Source organism: Peromyscus leucopus, chromosome 22 (assembly GCF_004664715.2).
Source record: "Peromyscus leucopus breed LL Stock chromosome 22, UCI_PerLeu_2.1, whole genome shotgun sequence".
NCBI classification, from domain to species: domain Eukaryota; kingdom Metazoa; phylum Chordata; class Mammalia; order Rodentia; family Cricetidae; genus Peromyscus; species Peromyscus leucopus.
Genome location: NC_051081.1, coordinates 7522354 through 7544023, shown reverse-complemented (window position 1 = coordinate 7544023; position 21670 = coordinate 7522354). Strand labels below are relative to the sequence as shown.

General features: G+C 48.2%; 1 protein-coding gene across 1 annotated transcript; it reads left to right on the top strand.

Annotated features, from left to right (window-relative positions):
• Positions 1-6: 6 nt before the first annotated feature.
• Akap8 (A-kinase anchoring protein 8) lies at positions 7-19924 on the top strand. Its single transcript, XM_028860796.2, has 14 exons — positions 7-125; positions 2538-2576; positions 4066-4098; positions 4569-4848; positions 5259-5748; positions 6139-6268; positions 6456-6502; positions 7813-7846; positions 9621-9708; positions 12302-12443; positions 12718-12811; positions 13646-13776; positions 17070-17165; positions 18080-19924. Exons 1-14 carry the CDS (start codon positions 107-109, stop codon positions 18530-18532), a joined length of 2076 nt encoding a protein of 691 aa, XP_028716629.1. The 5' UTR covers positions 7-106; the 3' UTR covers positions 18533-19924.
• The last annotated feature ends 1746 nt before the right edge of the window (positions 19925-21670 follow it).

Here is a 21670-nt window from a genome sequence, read left to right as displayed (position 1 = left end):
GGAGGAGAGACGTACGTCCTTCGTTTTCAGTAGCAGACGGCACGTTGAACGCATGCGTTCTGAGGAAAGCTAAGACCAGGGTCTGCTGGCGGGTCTCGTCGAAGACATGGAGCAAGGCTACGGAGGTTAGTACGGGCTATTGTGTCGCGCGGTGGTACGCGGGCCCAGCCGGCGGCCGGAACGCACTTGCCGCAACCCGGTCCTGCGGAGTGTCGGCCGGGACGCGCGCGCGCCGCGCTTATTGGGCCTCCACGCCATCGTTCCCGGGGCGCTGCGTGTGGATTGGCCGGTGGGACTCTGGGGGGCGGATGAGGCGCGGAGGCCGGTGCCGTGGCGGCTTTCTGGAGACGCCTTGGGCCGTTTTCACCACGCAAACCTGGAGGATCTAGTCGCGGCCCAGACGCGGTGACCCGGCGGCCTCAGTCCCGCCTTCTCTCCCGAGGACGCCACAAAATGGCGGCCCCGAGGGCGGGGCCTAAGCGCGCCGGGGTCGAGGTCTGGCTGGGGTCGCTGGGGCCGCGGCGGCAGCTGGCCGAGCCCGGGAATTCGTCTGCAGCAGGCCATGGTTGAGAGCACGTCCGGCGGTTGTTTTCCCGAATCCTTTCGGGCTGCGCGCGGTCAGCCCAGCGGTGCGACCCCGTGGGACAACCTGGCTGGGTCTCTGCAGTGTGCGCGGCGTGTGCTGCCCTTGGGAGGCGGACTCCTCCAAGAACCGGACGTTGAGGGACAGATGCTGCGTGGTTTTGTGCAAAACCTGATGTTCTCCAGCCAGGACCACTCATTAGTCGTCCTTCTCCAAGTGTCAGTTTACTGAGGGACTAGAACTCTTGACTGTAACGTTACGGTGGCCTGGGGGGACCAAGGGGACGGCGGGAACGTTGCCTTTCCTAATTTAAATTTCAGCATCTTTTTGCATCTAGACTTCATTTCTTGAGCTATCTGCTTTTAACCTCTAGGATTCTAGAGAACCTCCTGGGAGGCCTTGACTCTGGGCCGAAATTGACCTGTAGGAAACACATGGAGTGGGACTCGAAGTGGGCTCACGAGTTGTTTGCGGCTTACAGCCGCTAGAGGAAGGATCTTGAGATCCCTGGAAACTGGCCTTGGCAGACGCCTGAGGTGTGATGAGCTCATGTGCTTGGGTATCATCAGGGACAACCTAGCACTCTTGATCTTTTAGACCCTAGGTCTTCCATTCTTAGCTTTAACCACCAGGTATCTGTCACAACCCTGCTTTATGTTCCTTAGATTAGAGAACTTCATGGTGACCCCCACTTTCTACCTGCCAAAAACTTTACAGCCTCATTTAAAGTACTTGCAGCCTCCCTGGCTTCTTTCTCTCAAGGACTGTTCGATGGCAATTAGACCAGTGTCGAGCCCGGCGGTGGTGGCGCCACCTTCAAACCCAGCACTCGGGAAGCAGAGGCAGGTGGATCTCTGTGAGTTCGAAGCCAGCCTGGGCTACAGAGTGAGTTCCAGGAAAGGCTCCAAAGCTACCCAGAGAAACCTTGTCTCGAAAAAAAAAAAAAAAGAATGACTAGTGTCTCACAGGGACATGGTTTGTGCCCAGAGGTGGATCACTTACTGTTAAAAGGGCTGCGTGGTTAGCAGGGTAGGGCAGGGACAGGAAGCCATAGCCTGCAGAGGTGAGAAGACAGCTTCAGGACAGGTGATAGTTCCCTAACTTAGCTTCAGCTCCTTTTTTTTTTTTTTTTTTTTTTTTTTTTTTTTGCTCTTAAGTAGCAGTTGGGTCTGGCAGTACTTGCTGAGTGCCTGTTCTGTTAACACATTGAAGGGACTTTGTTAATGGTGGGTGAGGGATAGTCTGGATATCACTTCACTTTACCAAAGTTAGGTTGTTGACAGCTAGGGGCTGTGGAAAGCTGTCTGCGAGGCTCCAGGAGCACAGATGAAGAGAATGTAATCCCCCTTCTGTTCAGGCAGGTGTTGTAGGAGTAACTTGGTAGGCGAGGAACACTGGGGGTCAGGCTGAGGCTTGAAAGCCTGGGGCATTGAGTGTTTAGTTCCATAGAAGAAAACCCTTCGGTTTGTTTCTCAGTTAATGGGGCATTTCTGGCAGCAGTCGGAGCCGTTTTCCCACTTACGTGGTGGCTGGACCAGTAGGGTGGGCATTGTGGCCTGATGCTGCGTAGCTGGTCCTGTGTCCTCCCAAGTTTGGTTCCCTCCTTTTCCTGCTTTACCTCAGCGCAGCCAGATAAAGTGTGATGGTCTGCAGTTACAGGGGTGGGTGAGGGTGATGCACTACATTCCTTCATTCTAAGTTGACAATTAGGGTTCTCTGTGTGGTTTTGGTGCCTGTCCTGGATCTCGCTCTGTAGACCAGGCTGGCCTAGAACTCACAGAGACCCACCTGCCTCTGCCTCCTGAGTGTTGGGATTAAAGGCGTGTGTCACTGCTGCCCAGCTTAACTTGACACTTACTTCTAAAAGGGGAAATCCCTTTAGACTTTTTGGAGATCCTCAGAACCCACATTTTCTTGGTGGTGGATAGAATCTTGACACATGATCTTTTCACAGGCTATGGAACGTGGAGTGCTGGACCTGCCAACACTCAGGGTAAGTGGTTCCTGCTTGGTGGGTCGACTCAGGGGTCCCCCACACTGGACGCCCCTTTGTAGTAGAATCCAGCATCTGCCTTCACTGGGGTACAGTTGCCCACCCAACCTTCCTTCCGTTTTTTTTTCTTTCTTAAAAAGGAAGCCGGGGCGGTGGTGGTGGCGGTGGTGGTGGTGGTAGTGGTGGTAGTGGTAGTGGTGACACACACCTTTAATCCCAGCACTCAGGAGGCAGAGGCAGGCGGATCTCTGTGAGTTTGAGGCCAGCCTGGTCTACAGAGCGAGATCCAGGACAGGCACCAAGAAAGATCCAGGACAGGCACACAGAGAAACCCTGTCTCGAGGAAAAAAAAAAACCTAAAAAAGGAAGAATGGTTTACTGCAGCCGAGCAGAGGCTGGTTAGTAAATAGAATTCTGCTTGTATTGCTCCACCACCCTCCCACTACTCAGTTTTCTTTAAAAGCTGAAGGGACTCAGTAGATACCTAACACGGCAAGTGGCCCCGGTCTGGGTCCCAGTAGCTCTCACTCACCCCATTAGTCTTTGTGTACAAATGGTGCATTTCCTTTTATATTTGGTATGTCACGGAGAGTTTTTTGTTTTGGTGGTACCTTTCCTGTGACCAATTTGAAAAATAACCTACTTTTTTTTTTTTTTTTTTTCCCAGACAGGGTTTCTCTGTGTAGTTTTGGTGCCTGTCCTGGATCTCAGCTCTGCAGACCAGGCTGGCCTTGAACTCACAGAGACCCGCCTGGCTCTGCCTCCAATGCTGGAATTAAAGGCATGCGCCACCCGCCCCAGCAATAAAACCTATTTTTAACTCAAGAACTCTGCAAAAACAGTGAGCGGATATGGCCTTGGCTTTTGTTCACCCCTGTTTTCCCAGTCTAGAACCTGCCCCACACTCAGCCCTATTCCAGGGGACAAAGGCTTCCCTTTTTTCCCTGTGTAGCTTTGCACTTTTCCTGGAACTCACTTGGTAGCCCAGACTGGCCTTGAACTCACGGAGATCAGCCTGGCTATGCCTCCCAAGTGCTGGCGTTAAAGGTGTGCACCACCACCACCGCCTGGCTGCCACTTTTCTTTATAGCAACTTGTGTCCCAGGAGGTGGTCTCTGAGGACACCCATGCCACATAATATGGTCTTGTTCAGTTGAGAGTGTGATGTCCAATTGGTATGATTGGCAGTAACTAGGTTTGGGCTCCTGATGGGAACTGAGCCTATATAGGGGAATCCCTCTAAGGTCCAGGCCAGATTGTCCTCTCAGTTGATACTGTAGTGTAGGTCAGCATCCTGGGGACTACTGTTCACTTTCTTTGCCTGGGAGAGAAATATTGATAATGCTGTGTGCTCATTCTATAAAACATGAGCATGCCGCAGACCACTGCCGCCACCATCACATCCTGTCTTCTGGTGCCGTGAGGTACAGCTGTCCTTAGAGGAGTTGTGGTTCTGACATTAAAACTCCTCTGTGTTGTCTCTCCTAAGGTACATATGGAAGCGGTGTGGCCAGCTGGCAAGGTAAGAGCTGCTGAAGGGAAACTGAGCAGCCACTCAGAGGGGCTCAGGCCCAGGTTCCCACTCCCGATCCCGGCTGTGTACACAGCTCTGTTGATGGCTAAGAGTTGCTAGGACGCTGGGCGCTGAGGAGCACTGGAGCTAGGCTGTGCTGAGGGGGGGTTGAACCTGTTGGAGAGGGATCATTCATGGGTGCAGTGCAGAACCAGCAGCATTCAAATGTCTCAGTTCCCTGAATGCTATTCCAAGGTTCTCAGCCACCTCTGGCCTTGGTTGGGGAACAAATGCTACTGTCTTTAAAGAAAGCCTGCTACTACAACCTGTGTCCCCTGTCTAGTCTTGACCATTTGTATGTCATGGTATGATGTTGGTGAACTGTTCCCTTCTTGGCAGGCAGAGTGCTCCTGCACACAGTGATGATATGCGTGGCCTTGTGTACTAAGGTCTGACATTGTTCCTCTTTCTTCTGATAGGTTATGAGAGCTACAACTACTACAGCGCCCAGAACACCAGTGTCTCTGCAGGAGCACCTTATAGTTATGGCCCAGCCTCATGGGAGGCCGCCAAGGCCAGTGACAGTGGCCTGGCAGCTGGGAGCCCTGCCATGCACATGGCCTCTTTTGCCCCAGAGCCATGTCCTGACAATTCTGACTCGCTCATTGCCAAGATCAACCAACGTTTGGACATGTTGTCCAAGGAAGGAGGCAGGGGTGGGACCAGCAGCAGTGGGGAGGGCATGCAGGACCGAGACAGGTGATTATCGCCTTAAACCCTTCCTGGGTTTAAGAATCGCTTTCTGGCATCATGAGGTGGGAGTGGGTACCAGTTCTTAGAAAAACCTCTTCCCTGCTTCTGTGTGTTAGACGGGAGTTGGACCCTGAGGGGAGAGGGTGCTACAATAGGACTCAAAGGCTAAGCTGTTGGCTGGTTTAGTTAATCCCACACTTCATCTTCATCTGGCAAGGGCTTCATGCTCCTTCTTGTTAGCAGTGTTTGAATGAGGGTCTTGGGCTGTTTTGCCTTCTGGGTTGGTTTGGTTTCTTGTTCTGAATGGAAGGGGATCAGCTTGATGTAAAGTTAAGCTGAGCGCTGATGATTGGGTAGCCTGGGTAAATTAGCCAATCTTCCTGCTGCTCCTAATGGGTTGTCTACTTCCTTTGCAGCTCCTTCCGCTTCCAGCCGTATGAGCCCTATGACTCCAGGCCCTGTTTGCCTGAGCATAATCCCTATCGCCCTAGCTACAGCTATGATTATGACTTTGACTTGGGGGCTGACCGAAATGGTAGCTTTGGTGGGACATTCAATGACTGTCGGGACCCAACACCAGAACGGGGCTCCCTTGATGGCTTCATGAGGGGCCGGGGCCAGGGCCAGGGCCGCTTCCAGGACCGGAGCAACTCCAGCACCTTCATACGTAGTGACCCCTTCATGCCACCCTCAGCCTCCTCAGAGCCCCTACCCACTACCTGGAATGAACTGAACTACATGGGTGGACGTGGTCTAGGTGGGCCCTCCACCAACAGGCCACCTCCGTCCCTCTTCTCCCAGTCCATGGCCCCTGACTACAACATGATGGGCATGCAGGGGGTGGGCGGCTTTGGTAGCGCCATGCCTTATGGATGTGGCCGGTCCCAGACTCGGATACGAGATTGGGTAAGTTTGCCAAGATCTGTCAGGCCTTGCTTTTTCTTCCCAACAGGTTTATTGAGGTAAAAGCTGTGTGCCTTCGTATACTTGTAAGATGCTCTTACTCCCCAGTGTACTGTCCCACTGAGTGAGTCTATGTCACTCGTTTTTAGATCATCCCCATCGCCTCATCTGTCTCTGTCCCTGGGTTGGCCTGGTGTGGATATTTCATAGCCGCAGAATCACATGTGGCTTCAAGTGTCTAGCTTCTTCAAGCATTGAACTCCAAATGTAGTATTTCTTGCTTTTTGAAGACTTCCCTGCCTTTGTTCTCTGTTCTTACAAACTCTGATCTTCATCTGTGGGGCATCTTACTGGCCCAGGTTAGCGGTTCATGGCATGTGCTTATATCTGTAGCCCAGAAGGAGAGGGTTTGAGCGCTTTGGACCAGACAACATGGGCAGGAAGCGGAAGCAGTTTCCATTGTATGAAGAACCTGATGCCAAACTGGCCCGTGCTGACAGTGAAGGAGATTTATCTGAAAACGGTATGCTCTGGGGACCACTGCACCAGGTGGGTGTCAGATGAGTCAGTAGCCTGCTCAGGACTTGAGGACATTGTTTGACTGATGCAGCTGCGGACCCTGTTGTCAGTGGACAGTGGCTTGGGAGCACAAACATGCTCTGGGGCCCACCCACCTAGGAGCTAACACTTGTGTTTCCTGTGTCTGGCAGATGATGGAGCTGGTGACCTACGGTCAGGGGATGAAGAATTCAGGGGGGTAAGTTCACCTGTACAGATTCTTTTGTCTCTGGGGTTTCTTCTGTTCTTTATCTTCCTCACAGAGGTGAAAATAGCTGTCTTGGTGGATTCAACCACACAAGTGCATACCTCTTGGGAGCATCCTGTCTGTAAAAACTGTTTCTCCCCCCCCATTTACTCTTCTCTCGTATGTTCCATCCCGACCAGTTTCTCCTCCCTCCACTCATCCCAGGTGTTGTGTCCCGCCCCCCGTCTCCCCCAAACACACACACACACACCTCTTCACCAGAAGAAGCTCCCAGACCCTTTCAGAGTTGAGTCTAGCCATCAGCCTCCCAACTGGGGGGCTCTGTAGGGTACTGCTGGCCCTGTCTGTGGCCTGTTGTCCTGACAGCTGGGGAGTGGCGGCAAAGGCCAGTTCTCGGGCCACACTGCATTCCTGAAGAGGGTACTTTTCTTATTCCCCGTGTGCAGTGTTAGAACATTTCTTGTAGGTATTTCTGGTGATCAGGTGGAGAGAAGGGGTGAGGGTGGGCTAACGGGGTCTTCAATAGCTTTTCCCTCTGGGTGGTAGGAGGTAGAATCCAGGGTATAAACAGGGCCCTTCAAGTGCTCTGCCAGTCCCCACCTGGTACTGCCAACAACGTTGAAGCTTTTCTAAGAGTCTTCTTGTTCACCATTCAGTTGACTTAGCTCTTGATGCTGGAAGTCTCTGCAGCTGTTTTGGTTTTCCGAGACAGGGTTTCTCTGTGTAGTTTTGGTGCCTGTCCTGGCTCTCGCTCTGTAGACCAGGCTGGCCTCAAACTCACCGAGATCCGCCTGGCCTCTGCAGCTCTCTTAGACCTGGCCCTCCTTAGAGAATCCTAGGATCTCTGTTTATCCTAATTTGTTAGAACGCTAAACACACACTTGGAAATTTGGGAGAGCCTATTTCCAATCAGTGCTGGAATTTGAATACTATAGACTGGAGCTGCTTCTCTTACCAGTGGGTAAACTCTTGTTCTGTGGTATAGAACAGTATGGGATTGCTGCTGCCACCACCCTACCCCACCCCCACTCCCCGAGGTAGGTTCTTCACTTTGGAGAGAACCAAGTTGGTGACTGTAGACAGAAGTTACCTTTGTAGCCTATTAATGCTAGTGAATCGTGACAGGACACCTGGGCTCTGCTCTGTGGCTCTGAGGTTTCCCGTACACTGCCTCATTTCCCAGCACCATAGTAGGCCAAGGTCTATGGTGAAACCACACACTAGGTATTAGGGACCTGGGCTGGTTAGAGAATTCTGGAACTTCCGCCTCACTGCCTGACGTTGCCTGTGTCTTTTTTCAGGAGGATGAATTCTCTGACTCCAGAAAGCAGAGAGGTAGGCATCACCCAGTGTCCATTGCGGCCTTCCTCTGTCTGACCCACACTCATTGCCAAGCTGGATGGCTCATGGCCAAGGAGCTGCAGGTGTGCAGTGGGCCTACACTGTGGGAACCACCCCCAAAACTTGGCTCCAATGTTTGGGGCAAGATTTGCTTGAAAGGAGTTCCTTTGCCTCAGTGGATACAGATAGCGGTAGTAGGAGTTGGGGAGCCCATCTCTGGGTATCTATGATACCCATGGGAGGAAAGTGGGTTTCCAAAATCTGAAGAGAAAGAGGCTCCTTTTTTATTCCCATCTTCTTCTCATATTCTAGCCCATCTTCACTATTCCCACCACCTAGTTTTTGGGGGTTTTGTTTGTTTTATTTTGGTTTTTGTTCTTCTCAGTTGTGAGCCTCAGTCTGTGCCCTGGCCTCTGTCAGAAATACTGGCAACTTCAATACGTGTGGACAGAGAGCATATACCCGCTGTGGTGGGCCTATAAGGTGCTCTCAGGCCCAGATTTCAAAAGCAGTTACCACTGAACAGGTCTTGTCAGTTCTAGGCCAGGAGAACAAGAGCCCAACAAGGTTGTCCACTAGGGTGAGTTGGAGCAGCAGCCGGTGCTGCGAGGCCTTAGGTTCACCCTGCAGCCGCTTGGTCTTCCTCCCTGTTTGGGCCTGTCGTAGTTTGTTCCCCTCAAGGACCACAGACTGACCCTCACCCTCTATGATGTGAAGGCCCGTGGCTCCTTTAAGGTTCTCAGGTTAGCTAACCCTCAGATGTCCCCACCCCACATGCTAGAGTTTTGTCCACAGCGTGGGGTTCTCCCCAGCATTTAGCAGCTCGTGCAGCCGGGTAAATGCTAAAGCAAAGGTGACATGTTTGTTGCGCACAGGTCCTGCTACCCAACCGGGATGACTTTGCTATTAAACAGCAGTCATAGTTTCAGGCAGTGACCTCTTGCCAAAAGTCCCACACGTCCTTTTGAGAGGCTTCTGAGCAGCGCACGCCGGTCGCCATCTTCGTGGGACAGTCTCGGGACTGGCATCAGGGGTAGGGGTTACAGTTCAGATGCTTATCCAACCTTTTTTCAGCATCCAGCCCTGGCCCTGAGCCTGGGGATCTGACGTGGTCTCATGCTGAGATGCTGGCCACAGGGCTCTCCTGGGAGCTATGCCAGCCCCAGGGAATGGATGGGAGGACCAATTGGTCTCTTCCCATTTTTGTTCCTAGGATTGCTTCCCACTCAGCCTTGGGAAAGTCCAAGGTTCTTTGTTTTGTGAGTGGAAGATAGATTTCGGGCCAGCAAGGACTGTCAGACCTGCTGAGTCCTTAGTTCAGGTGAGGCCAACTGGACGGTCACCACAGCCCACCTAAAGGTGGGATGGAGGGCGGCAGTGCAGCTTGCTTTATTTCCTGAGGCCTTCCAACTGCTGCCTCTGGGGATATTCGCTGCTCTTTGAGTGACGTGGGAGAAGACCCAACAACAGAGTGCTATATTGGACCAGTAGGCTGGGACAGAACAGAGTAGGTGGCCATGAGTGGGATGGGCCTCTGCCCATCAGGCCATGGGAGGAGTGAGGCAACTCCTCTGGGTTCTCATCAAAGGTCCTGGTCCATCAGGAGCCTCTAATAGCTCCTCAGTGCCTTGGGGTATCCTGGCTCTGCCACAAAAGAAATGGAAGATGGGCACAGGGTATGGCTGCCAAGCTGCAGCATCCAACTTGGCCCTGGAGCTGACCTTGCATGCAGGCTCCTCAGTGTCTCGAGGGGACTCTTCTGTTACAGGAGAAAAGGAGGATGAGGACGAGGATGTGAAGAAGAGACGGGAGAAGCAAAGGAGGAGAGACAGGATGCGGGACCGAGCAGCTGACAGGTAAGGGACCACTGAGGCAGATTGACAGGCTAGGTAAAGATCCCCCACTGAAGGCAGTCGAATCTGGGCACTGTCAACCTCTCCAAGCTCACCTGTCCTCCTGTTATGCACAGGAGTTTAGTTTGATGTAACTCCAACTATCAAGAAATCTTAGCCAGTTACCAAGAGGTACAGCTTAGGGAAGTGTGTGAAAGATGGGTGTAGTTAACTTTGCTTGGAGAGTCCACCTCTGAGACCACTGTCCTTCCTCACCTTTGGAATTAGGGCCCTGCTGCTAGAACTGTGGAGGTCAAACATGCCCATCAGGGGGATCTCTTGCCTCCTCAGCAGGCTAAAGGGGGGGGGTACCCAATTCTGTCTCCTGACTTGACATTCAGCCTCCTAGAAAGTGACCTTCATTCAACAAAAGTTGCCAGAGGAAGGTGTCTTGGTTCCCTGCGTTCCCTGTCCAAATCTAGATAATCTCTGGAATTCAGCAGAGTGAGAGAGTGTGTGTGTGTGTGTGTGTGTGTGTGTGTGTGTGAGAGAGAGAGAGAGAGAGAGAGAGAGAGAGAGAGAGAGAGAGAGAGAGAGAGAGAGAGAGAGATTGATTGATTGATTGATTGATTGATTCTGCTGGTCAAATTTTGTCTCAAAATAGAAGACCCACAGGGTGCTGCTCTAATACACCATAGGTCTGCCCCTCATGAAGCAGCTACTGGCTAGAAGTCAGAGTCACTGGTGGCTGGATCAGTGTTGCTTCCTGTCATTGTCTTTACATAACAGATGCTCTTACCTGCAAAGCCATCTCCCCAGACCTAATGACTTCTTAGTTTTTTTATTTATTGTGGAATAGGGCATATGTTTATGCAGAGGTGGTTTTTTTTTTTTTTTGTGTGTGTGTGTGTTTGCCACAGCATGCTTACGAAGATCAAGGGACACTTTGTAGGAGTTGGTTCTTTTTCCATCATGTGCTTTCCTACAGATCCACGCAAGTCTTTAAACTTGGTGTCAAGTGCCTTTACTCATTGAGCAATTTCTCCAGGTTATAACCCCTGGTCTTAAAGCTCAGATACTACCATAATTTTCCTCTGCAGAGAAATCCTTAGCAAAAGACTTAACAGTAGAAGCTAGGAATCTAAGAACAAAACACAAAGTTATCTTTTCCTAGAAGCTCATCGACCCTTGATTTGGGCTGGCGCAGTGACTTGGTGGGTAAAGACAATTGTTCCAACCTGTTGGCCTGAGTTTGACTCCTGGGATCCACATGGTAGGAGAGAACCAGCTCTCACAGATTGTCCTCTGACCTCTGCACAAACACTTGCCCCACTCCCCAACGAATGAAGTTTTTAAAAAAGCCATTTTGGTCTGGGGTGAGCATTGGTTCTGTAGATAAGTGTGTAAGCATGAGGACCCAAATTCAGATCCCCAGCACCTACACAGGAAAGGCCCAGCATAGCCATCTACATCTGTAAACCTCAGCACCGGGAGATGAGACAGAAGGACCACAGGGGTTTGCTGGCTGATAGCCCAGCTCCAGCTTCAGTGAGAGACCCTGTCTCAAGGGAGTAAGGTGGAGAGTGACAGGACAGGACATCTGACCTCTAGCCTCCTGGTAGGTGTGCATACCCCTTATTTCTAAATGATGAAAGGGTTTGGGTTTGTTGTCCTGCCAGTGAGAGGTGAGGTGACATGTATTTTTGTGATGTTGGGGATGGAATCCAGTGTATGCCAAGTAAATGCTGTAATAACTGAATTCCATCTGTGGCCCCGTGCCTTGGTTGGTTGGTTGGTTGGTTGGTTGGTTGGTTGGTTGGTTGGTTGGTTTTTTTGTTTACTTTTGTTCTGTTTTTAATCTTCAGTCTCAGCACTAATGACCCAGGATTCAAAGGAATGTAAGATTGTCAGAGAGATCTGGGCATGGTGGTGCGGGCCTTTAATCCCAGCATTTGGGAAGCAGAGGCAGGGAAGGCCAGCCAAGGCTACACAGAGGGAAACCTTATCTTTTTTTAAAGATTTATTTATTTATTCTGTATACAGCATTCTATTTGCATGTATGCCTGCAATCCAGAAGAGAGCACCAGATCTCACTACAGATGGTTGTGAGCCACCATGTGGTTGCTGGGAATTGAACTCAGGTCCTCTAGTAGAGCAACCAGTGCTCTTAACCGCTGAGCCATCTCTCCAGCCCCGGGAAACCTTGTCTTGGTGAAAGGAGGGGTGGGGGAGATTGTCAGAGAGGAGGATAGAATTGCAACAGAAAATGTCAGCCCGTTCAACTCTTTAATCATCAGCTCTGCTCAAAGAGCCTATGAATGTCTCCTTTTCATTCATCACTTTAGAGAATTCTTTTTGGCCCAGAACAGTTAGTATGCTACTGAATAGTTTTCAGGAAATGTTTGTGAGTCTCTATCTCACTCTTCAGACAAGGACGTTTGGTAAATTCTGTTTCCTAGCTGGGCTTAGTGGCTCAACACCTGAGAGGCTGAGACTGGGAGACGCTTTCCTTGACTCCCTTAAGGACAAAAAGAATCCTGTTTCCTCTTGCATTTCTGTACCCAGAGATGAGCTGGTGATCCCTGTGTTGCCACCTCTTTTCCTGTTCCCTCTCTAGGATTCAGTTTGCCTGTTCTGTATGCAAGTTTCGTAGCTTTGAAGATGAAGAAATCCAAAAGCATCTGCAAAGCAAATTTCACAAAGAGACTCTGCGGTTTATAAGTACCAAACTGCCCGACAAGACAGTGGAGTTCCTCCAGGTAAAGGATGCTGCAGTGTGTTCATGGAAAACCCCACAAGTGTTAGGAACCTTCAGAGGGTTAAGGGGAATGAAAGACCCAAACATGATCCAATTTCTTTTCCCAAATTGAAATTATTGTGTCTATACCTGTGTCACAGAGTGATAATAGTTCTAACCACAACAGATTTTGCCCATGAAGCTGCCACAGTAGCATCTTCGACCTTTGTGCAGTTGAGAAATGCCCAGCATAGTGTGTTCTCATTTCATTTGGTGGCATCTCTCCATCCTTCCAGGAGTACATCATAAACAGGAATAAGAAAATTGAGAAGCGGCGTCAGGAATTGTTGGAAAAGGAAAGCCCTAAACCTAAACCAGATCCATTCAAAGGTCAGTTGTGATCCAGTGTCCAGGTTATTCTGGACTCAGTGTAGGCTGGCTGCTCTTTATGAAGGACTTGGGTTTGATTCGTTACCACAGCTCACAACCATTTGTGGCTCCAGTCCCCAGATCTAATGCCCTCTTTTGGCTTCTGTGCACATAGGCATAGGTATAGATAGAATACCTGTACACATAAAATAGATTGAAGAAGAAGAAAGAAAGATGGTACAGAGGCTTGTTCAGCTCTGTATGTTACAGTACTTAGCTAGTATACATAAGGCCTGGGCTTGTTTTAATTCCTACCATATAAAATAAACAAACAAACAAATAAATAACCAGTCCAAGAACGCTGGCTGATCTCCTAGATAGAGGTCCTGGAGTTGATGCCCAGCACCAGCGACAACTATCTGTAACTCCAGTTCTAAGAGATCCAGTGCCCTCTTCTGGCCTCCTTGGGTACCAGGCACACGTGGTGAACAGACATGTGCAAGTGAAATGAAAGTCTTTTTTAAAAATTAAAAAACAACAATGCAGTGCTAGCTCAGGACTGCCAAGAATGTGAAGCCAAGTCCTGTGGGGAAAGCACTTAGTGGAGAGAAGCCCTGGGTGCAGTGAAACACACATAACAGCTCATCAGAGTGATGTGAAACAACCTGATGGTCCTCTCCCTAGTGTAGATACAGCTAGAAGGATGAGATGTGGACAGGTCTCCTACGGGAGCATATAGTAGAGTGAGCTCCACCCTCTCCCCTTCTGTCCTAATGATGTCCTTAGAGGGTGGCCCAGGGAGATAATGTATGCTAGAAAGGAGGAAGAGAACTGCTTGTTTGGGTTCCATTCCAGGGATTGGCCAGGAGCATTTCTTTAAGAAGATTGAAGCCGCACACTGCCTGGCCTGTGACATGCTGATTCCTGCACAGCACCAGCTCCTCCAGCGGCATCTGCACTCTGTGGACCATAACCATAACCGAAGGGTAAGCCTTCCTTTGATGCAGGTTGGCTCCTGGAGTGACCATTCCCCTGCTGCCTGTCGGGTGAGATTAGACCCTTGATGTTGTACCAGGAATGCTCATATCACTGGCAGGTTTTGCAGTGAGCCTGTCATCTTACTGTAACCATCACCCCTGATTCTATTAAAATGCAAGTTGGATTTGGAGACTAATTTGAGAGGCAAGCTTTCATTCTCTCTTGTTCTCTCTTGTTCTCTCTTGTTCTCTCTTGTTCTCTCTCTCTCTCTCTCTCTCTCTCTCCAGATAGGTTCACTGTATAGCCCCAGCTGACCTGTAGCTTAAAGATCCACATGCCTCTGCCTCCCAGGATTAATGATATATGCCTACACACACACACACACACACACACACACACACACACACACACACACACACACACACACACACACACACACACACACCTGGCTCTATCTCTTGGTGGAGTAGGCACAGAAATTTGGTGCAAAACTGGGTTTCTGTAAAGTGAGGCCAAGGGTGATTCAGAGCTCAGTGGCCTGGGGGACCAACCTGGGTTTTAGTGCTGGTTTGGTTTTTCCTTGATGATGAAGCTGATGCTATAGGCTTAACCCAGGGATTAGCAAGGTTTTGTTGTTGCTGTTGTTTCTTTCATAAAATGTCTGATCATAAATATAGTTTGCCTTCATCGGTGAATTCCACAATCATAGATTGATTGACCCAACAGAGGATTGAAAACATTTGGTAGAGGAATTGCAGCTGTACTGAACACACTGCAATACCTCAGTGTTCCCCAGCCAATACCTTAGAGCTGTTTGCACAGCCTTAGTTATGTTAGGCTTATAAGTCATCAAAAATACAGGGAGGATACGCATAGATTCCATGCAAACATCTGGGCCATTGTATAGGACATTCGGATGTCCGTGAAGTTTGTTATCTGCAGTTGGGATGGCTCTTCGAGTCCAGAACATCTGACCTGTGCTGTGTGGTAGCTGCTGTGGATATGCAGGAGCAACCACAGTTGACAGTGGATATGGCTGCATTGCTGGCCATCTCAATCAAGATAGAGTACCTCTTAGTGCTTGAGGGTGGTTTTGGTTTGGTTTTTCAAGACAGGGTTTCTCTGTGTAGCAGCTCTTACTATCCTAGAACTTTCTTTGTCGATCAGGCTTGCCTCTATCTCTCAAATGCTAGGATTAAAGGCATGCACCACTACTGACCAATGATTTATTTTTATTTTCTGTGTACACTTGTTTTGCCTGTTTGTGTGCCTGATGCATCATATGAGTGTCTGGTCTTGTAGATGTCCAAAAAGATCCAGATCCCCTGGAATTGTAGAGGCTCCAGTTGTAAGCTGCGTGTGGGTGCTAGAAACCAACTCTAGGTCCTCTACAAGTGCAACAAGGGTTCTTAACCACTGAGACATCTCTCCAGTTCCTCTTAGGACTTCTAGAGATCAGAAGAGCAGTCTAGTAGCCGGGCGGCAGTGGTGGCACACACCTTTAATTCCAGCACTCAGGAGGCAGAGCCAGGTAGATCTCTCTGAGTTCGAAGCCAGCCTGGTGTACAGAGCGAGATCCAGGACAGGCACCAGAATTACACAGAGAAACCCTGTGGGGGATGGGCGGGGCGACAAAAAAAAAAAAGCAGTCAAGTGGTCCATGAACTGTTTTTTGAGACCTCACTTTATGGAGGCTGGGATTTACTATGAGGACAATATAACACCCACACCCACCCCACCCACCCACCCCACGAAAAAAGAAAAGATTTACCCTTTCCTCTATTTAGTCCACACAACTTACCTTTTTGTGGTTTTTTGAGACAGGGTCTCACTAAGTAGCCTTGGCTGTCCTGGAACTTGGTATGTGTCCAGACTGTCCTTGAACTCAGGAGAGTTAAAGGTGAGCACCACCATGCCTAAGTGCTCACTCTTTAGCCTTACCCCTGCATACAGTACATGGTCTTCAGTGTCACACTGGTTTTTGTCTTACAACTTTTCCACTTAGTTGCTCTGCTCTTATTTCAGGGGCTCTCTGGTACTTTCTTTCAAAAGCATTTTGAGATCTTTCTCCAAAATGAAGAAAGATGGCAGTTACATGTCATGTAACAGCTTGGCAGGGTGTCCTAGTTTCATTTCTCACTGATAAATTACCCTAACCATGGGCACCATGAGAACACTGCCCACAGAATCAATTGACCGGGACTCATGAGGGCTCACAGAGATCAAGGAGCCTTATATCTGGACCTAGGTCCTCTACATATATGTTATGGCTAAGTACCTTGGTGTTCTTGTGGTGTTCCTAACAATGGGAGGAGGGGCAGCTGACTTTTTTGCTACTTATGGGACTCTTTTACTTCTACTGAGTTACCTTGGCCAGCCATGATGTGATGGTATGTGCTTGGTCTAATTGGAACATATTATGCCCTGTTTGATTGATAATCCCTGGGAGGCCTGCTCGTCTCTAACGGAAGACAGAAGGGGTGTGGATCTGGGGGAGGGGATACAATGTTAAAATGAAAACCTTCATTTTTGACTAGACAGAAAAGGGGAAATGCTGTGGGGCGAGCTTTCTGTATGCTGTGAATATATGTTGCTCCCATTAGTTAATAAATCTGCTTTGGCCTATGGTGAGGAATGATAAGAGCCAAGTGGGAAATTCAAGAAGGATACAGGGAGAAAAAGGGCAGAGTCAGGGAGATGCCGTATAGCTGCCCAAGGAACAAGATGCCAGCAGACCGGTAACACCATGGCTACGTGACAAAATATAGATTAATAGAAATGGGTTAATTTAAGATGTCAGAGCTAACTAGCAATAAGCCTGTGCCTTAGACCAAACAGTTTATAATTAGTAATAAGCCTCTATGTATTTATTTGGGACCGAGCTGTGGAACACAGGAAAACTTCGGCTACACTAACCAAAAGCAACTTGGTGCAAACCCTTTGATTTACAGTTCCAGGTTACAGTACATGGTTTCAAGGAAGTCAAGGTGGAACCTGCATCAACTGTCGCATTATAGTCCAGATCAGAGAGGATGTGTGCTGCATCCTTAGTGCTTAGCATACTTCTCTCCTCTTACATAGTCCAGAGGCTGGTGCCACCCTCTGACTTCAGCCAGCCAGATCTAGACAGTAGAGCATTGAGACTCTTCAGGCGATTGGGTTGTGTCAAGTTGACGGTTAAACTAACCATCACACACCCTGCCTAGTTGTCTGGCTGGCTACTTTAAAAGCCTACTTTTGGTTGCCTTTTTTTTTTTAAGAAATTTTTTATTCATTTTATATTTTGGGTTGCCTTTTACAGTTGGCTGCTGAGCAGTTCAAGAAAACAAGTCTCCATGTGGCTAAGAGTGTTTTAAACAACAAACATATAGTGAAGATGCTGGAAAAATACCTCAAGGTTTGTATTTGTGAATCTAGTGAGCCAGAAAAGCCTTTGGGAATGGAAGGTTTGTAAAGTGTTGAGCATTTCTGAATTTTTGTTTATTTGTGTAATTTTACTTGTTTTTTCCCAAGACAGGGTTTCTTTGTGTAATAGCCCTGGCTGTTCTGGAACTAGCTCTGTAGACCAGGCTGGCCTAGAATTCACAGAGATCCACCTGCCTCTGCTCCTCAAGTGCTGGGATTAAAAGTGTGTGTCACCATACCTAGCTAGCATTTTTGGATTTTGGAATAACTGAAAGCATTGAAACACATGAGGGCTGGATCTATGACAATGGGGGTTTCTAGAGACTTGGTTCTTGCCAGTCTGTGTGACCTTGGGTTATGGTGCTGTTTAGTAGATCACTATACCATGCTACTCAGACGCACCACAAACTATCAATGAAATGAAAAGTATTAAAGAAGATTGTATGGTGGCACACACCTGTAATGCTAGCACTTGGGAGCCAGATGCCCAAAGATTTCTGTTAGCCAGGGCCATAGTAAAAACTAGGCTGAAAACAGTGCAAATAGAGTCTCTGGGTGGCACTAGTGGTGGAATATTTATTTAGCATGTGTGATAACTTGGATTTAATTTCCGACATTCCCCTCCCAAAATGTGCATGACAATTAACAAATAGGGGCCATGAATTTGAGGAAAGGTGGAACGTGGGAAGAATTTGAGCAAGGAGAGGGAAAATGGCGTAAATACAGTACTTCTATATGTGTGAAATTCTCATAAATAACCATAATCAAACTCTGAATTTGTAAGCTTTGAGAATTGAAAGCTGCAGCCTATGCTGCTTTGTAGACTCCATTCCTAAAAACAGGAGCTCCTCACAAACTGGGCCTCTGTCTGGCTCTGTAACTGATTTGTGTTTCCTCTTTGTCCAGGGTGAGGATCCTTTTGCCAATGAAACAGTTGATCTTGAGACAGAAGGAGATGAAAATGTAGGAGGAGAGGAGAAGGAGGAGACACCAGAGGAGGTCGCTGCAGAAGTCTTGGCAGAGGTGATTACAGCAGCGGTGAGAGCTGTGGAGGGGGAAGGCGAGCCAGCTGCAGAGCATAATGAAGTTCCAGCTGAAGTAGAAGGCTCTGGGGACACAGCGGAGACCAGTAGTGACCCGCACACGGAAAAGCTGCTGGAAGAGCAGACCTGTGAAACAGCATCTGAAAATAGGAACACCGAAGACAAGGTCCGAAGTGAGGCCGCTCAGGGCAGAAGTGAAGCGGTCATGGCAGCAGCAGAAGCAGAGAGCACCATACCTGTTACAGCTATCCCAGGAATCCTGGACGATGAAGTGGGACAAATTGATGCAGACTCTAAAGATACTCCCACAGAATGACCTTTTCTTCCCTGTTTCAAGGGATGTGTTATCTCTTTGTTTTATAAGCAGTACTAAGTGTATGTTATTTGCTGGAAAGACTCGGCCATTTCCTTCCCAATGTACCTCAAGGGCTGATGCTATACAGTGGATGGCTTCCCACCTCTGTTAGAATACAAAGAGGTAAACACAGTTTCCCAAGTGGCCTTTGATGGCTCTCTGTGCGCTGCAGTTAGAATAATAAAAGTAGATCTTCCTAATACCTGGTAAATATGGCAACTGACAGAATGTGGGGTTTTGTTTTCTATTGTTTGGTTGGTTGTTTTTGGCTTGGGAAGCAGCTTGATAGGACGGTAACTTGCTCAAGTTGTTTAATTATTTAAGAGGATTCCCTTACCCTCATGGCATGTAGTGTGGGACATTACAGTTCAACCATCCATGTGGGTGAGAGTGAGATTGTACCCCCACCCCATCTGTCCTCCTAAGATGTCCTGCCTAAGATCAGACAAAAAATTTATTTGGGTCTTTATTTTAGCTTTGGCATTGAGATAGCATATTGCTTGGCCCACGCTGGCCTTCGAACTCAATCCTCCTGTCTCAGACTCTGGAGAACTGGGACCATGTGTATACAGCCGTGCTCAGCTGGGCTTTGGGTGTTTTTTTATAATCCACTGTATTTCTATGTTCCTCACCAGAGGCGGCAGCATCCTGTTGGCATTGGGTGTCTGCCATGTCACAGCGATGACCTTGGCCTGTGCGTGCAGTCTGAGAAAGTCCCTCGAGCTGTTCCGTAGGAAGCTTTCTTACCTGAGCCTCTAGAAGGAGGACACTGCCAAGGGCATTGGTTCTCGCTGTTCGGTCTTGCTAATCAGTTTCATGTCTTTTTGCTAATCAGTTTCATGTCTTGCCTCTTTGTGTTCCACCTCTCCATTGCAGCATTTTTGTGTTTTTGTTGTTGCTCTTAACTCCGTTATTCCCACCAAAAAGTAAACACATGAAATTATTTCATTGATGGAAAGCAAATTTCCATAGATGGGATCTATCTGTAAAAAGCTAATACAGTTAGTGAATATGTTTTCAATTTAAGCAAATAAATAGTATTTCTTTGGCAGTTCTGAATCTGAGAAAGGGAGGCTTAGCATGTCTTTAAGGTAGCATGTACCAGGTTTTATAGAATCAGAATGATGATTTTTGTTTTCCCTTTTGAAATTACAATACTGTGTTCATCCTTGACGGTACACAGCTCACATCTTGGAAACAGCCAGTGGGGAATTATTAATTACAAAAGAGGCAATAAAATACTGCAGCAGTTCCATCAGCACTTCTGTCAAGGAGCATTACTGGGATATGAGATGAACTTTAATGGGAATATCAATGTCAAAACTTAATAAGCAATAAAGTGATACCACTGAACCATTGCTGTTCTTCATTGCTGCTGGGTAGATTAGTCTGAGGAGTGTACATGTGTTCTGTGAATGGAACCTAGGGGCTCCTGACAAGCACCATTTTTTTTCTTCTTACACTTACTTATTTAATACGTGCACATGAGTGTGCCATGGTGTGCACATGGAGTTGAGAGGACAGCTTGTGGGAAACCTCCCTTCCACTGTGTGTGGATCCCAGGGATGCGGTTCAGGTCGTCAGGTATGCTTGGCAGCCAGCACCCTCACCTGATGAGCAGTCCCTCCAGCGTTGTTTTGATAGTCTCCCTAGAGTATTGGGATTACCAAAAAAAAAAAAAAAAGGTTGACAATTGAGCTCTGTAAACCAGGCTGGCCTCAAACTCAAGAGGTCCACCTGCCTCTGCCTCCAGTGTACCATCACCTCCTGGCTTGAGACTAAGAATTTTTTTTTTTTTATAGGTAGAAAAGTTGTTTTTATTTACTTTTATTTTCTGTTTACAAGCGTTTTGTCTGCATTTATGTCCATGGACCACTTGCATGCCTGATGCCTGAGGAGGCCAGAAGATAGCACTGGGTCCCCTGAAATGAACCACAGATGGTTGTGAGCTTCCATGTGGAAGGTGGCAGTCAAACCCAGGTCCTCTAAAGAGCCGCTGAGCCATCTCTGCAGGCCCAGGTAGAACATTTCTAAAGGTGAACTTTCTGACTGAGACTAAGAATTTTTTAAGTAAGCATGCCATTGAGAAACATCTAATTTTCCATGTGTGTATTCCCAAACTCAGTGTTAGACTACATGGACTGTTTTATTCTTGTGCATGGAGATAAGTAAACTCATTCTCCAAAATGAGGAATAATTATTTATGTTGAAAAATAGGGGGGGGGGAACACTTTTAATCCCAGCACTCAGGAGGCAGAGGCAAACGGATAATCTGAGTTAGAGGTCAGCCTGGTCTACAAAGTGAGTTCCAGGATGGCCAAGTCTACACAGATACCCCCCCATCTCAAAAAACTAAAATTAGGGGGCTAGAGAGGTGGCTCAGCAGCTAAGAATATTGGCCATTAGGGCTGGAGCAATGGCTTAGCAACACTGACTGCTCTTCCAGAGGACCTGGGTTCGATTCCCAGCACCCACATGGCAGCTCACAACTGTCTAACCCCAGTTCTAGGGAATCCAACATCCTCGCATAGGCATACATGCAGAAAGTATAATGGAGTATCTTCTCATGGGGTTGACAGGATAAACTAGGCTGTCTCATTAAGGGGGATGAGTCAGTATTACTCCTATCTGCAACAGAAGTTGAGAAATGTAGTCATTTGTTGTATGTGAACTGATGAGTCTTGAGGACATAAATAACCATGAACGTGTACACAGGGCTTTGTTACTTAAAAATGAGTTTTATTTTGTTGTTTTGGGTCTCACTGTAACTCCACCTGGCCTTAAATTCAAAGAGATCTGCCTGCCTCTGCCCCTGCCTCCCCCAGCACGGGATTAAAGATGTGAGCTACTTTACCCAATTATAAATACAGGTTTTAAAGTTTGACCTGTAATCCCAGCTACTTCAGAGAGAGGGTGATATCTGGTCAATTTAGCAAGATCCTATCTTAAATTTTAAAAGGACTGTGCCCAGGCAATGGCACAGGCCTTTAATCCCAGCACTATGGAGGCAGAGGCAGGCGGTTCTCTGTGAGTTCAAGTCCAGTCTGGTCTACAGAGTGAGTAAGACAGCCAGAGCTGTTAATACAGAGAAAGAGAAAC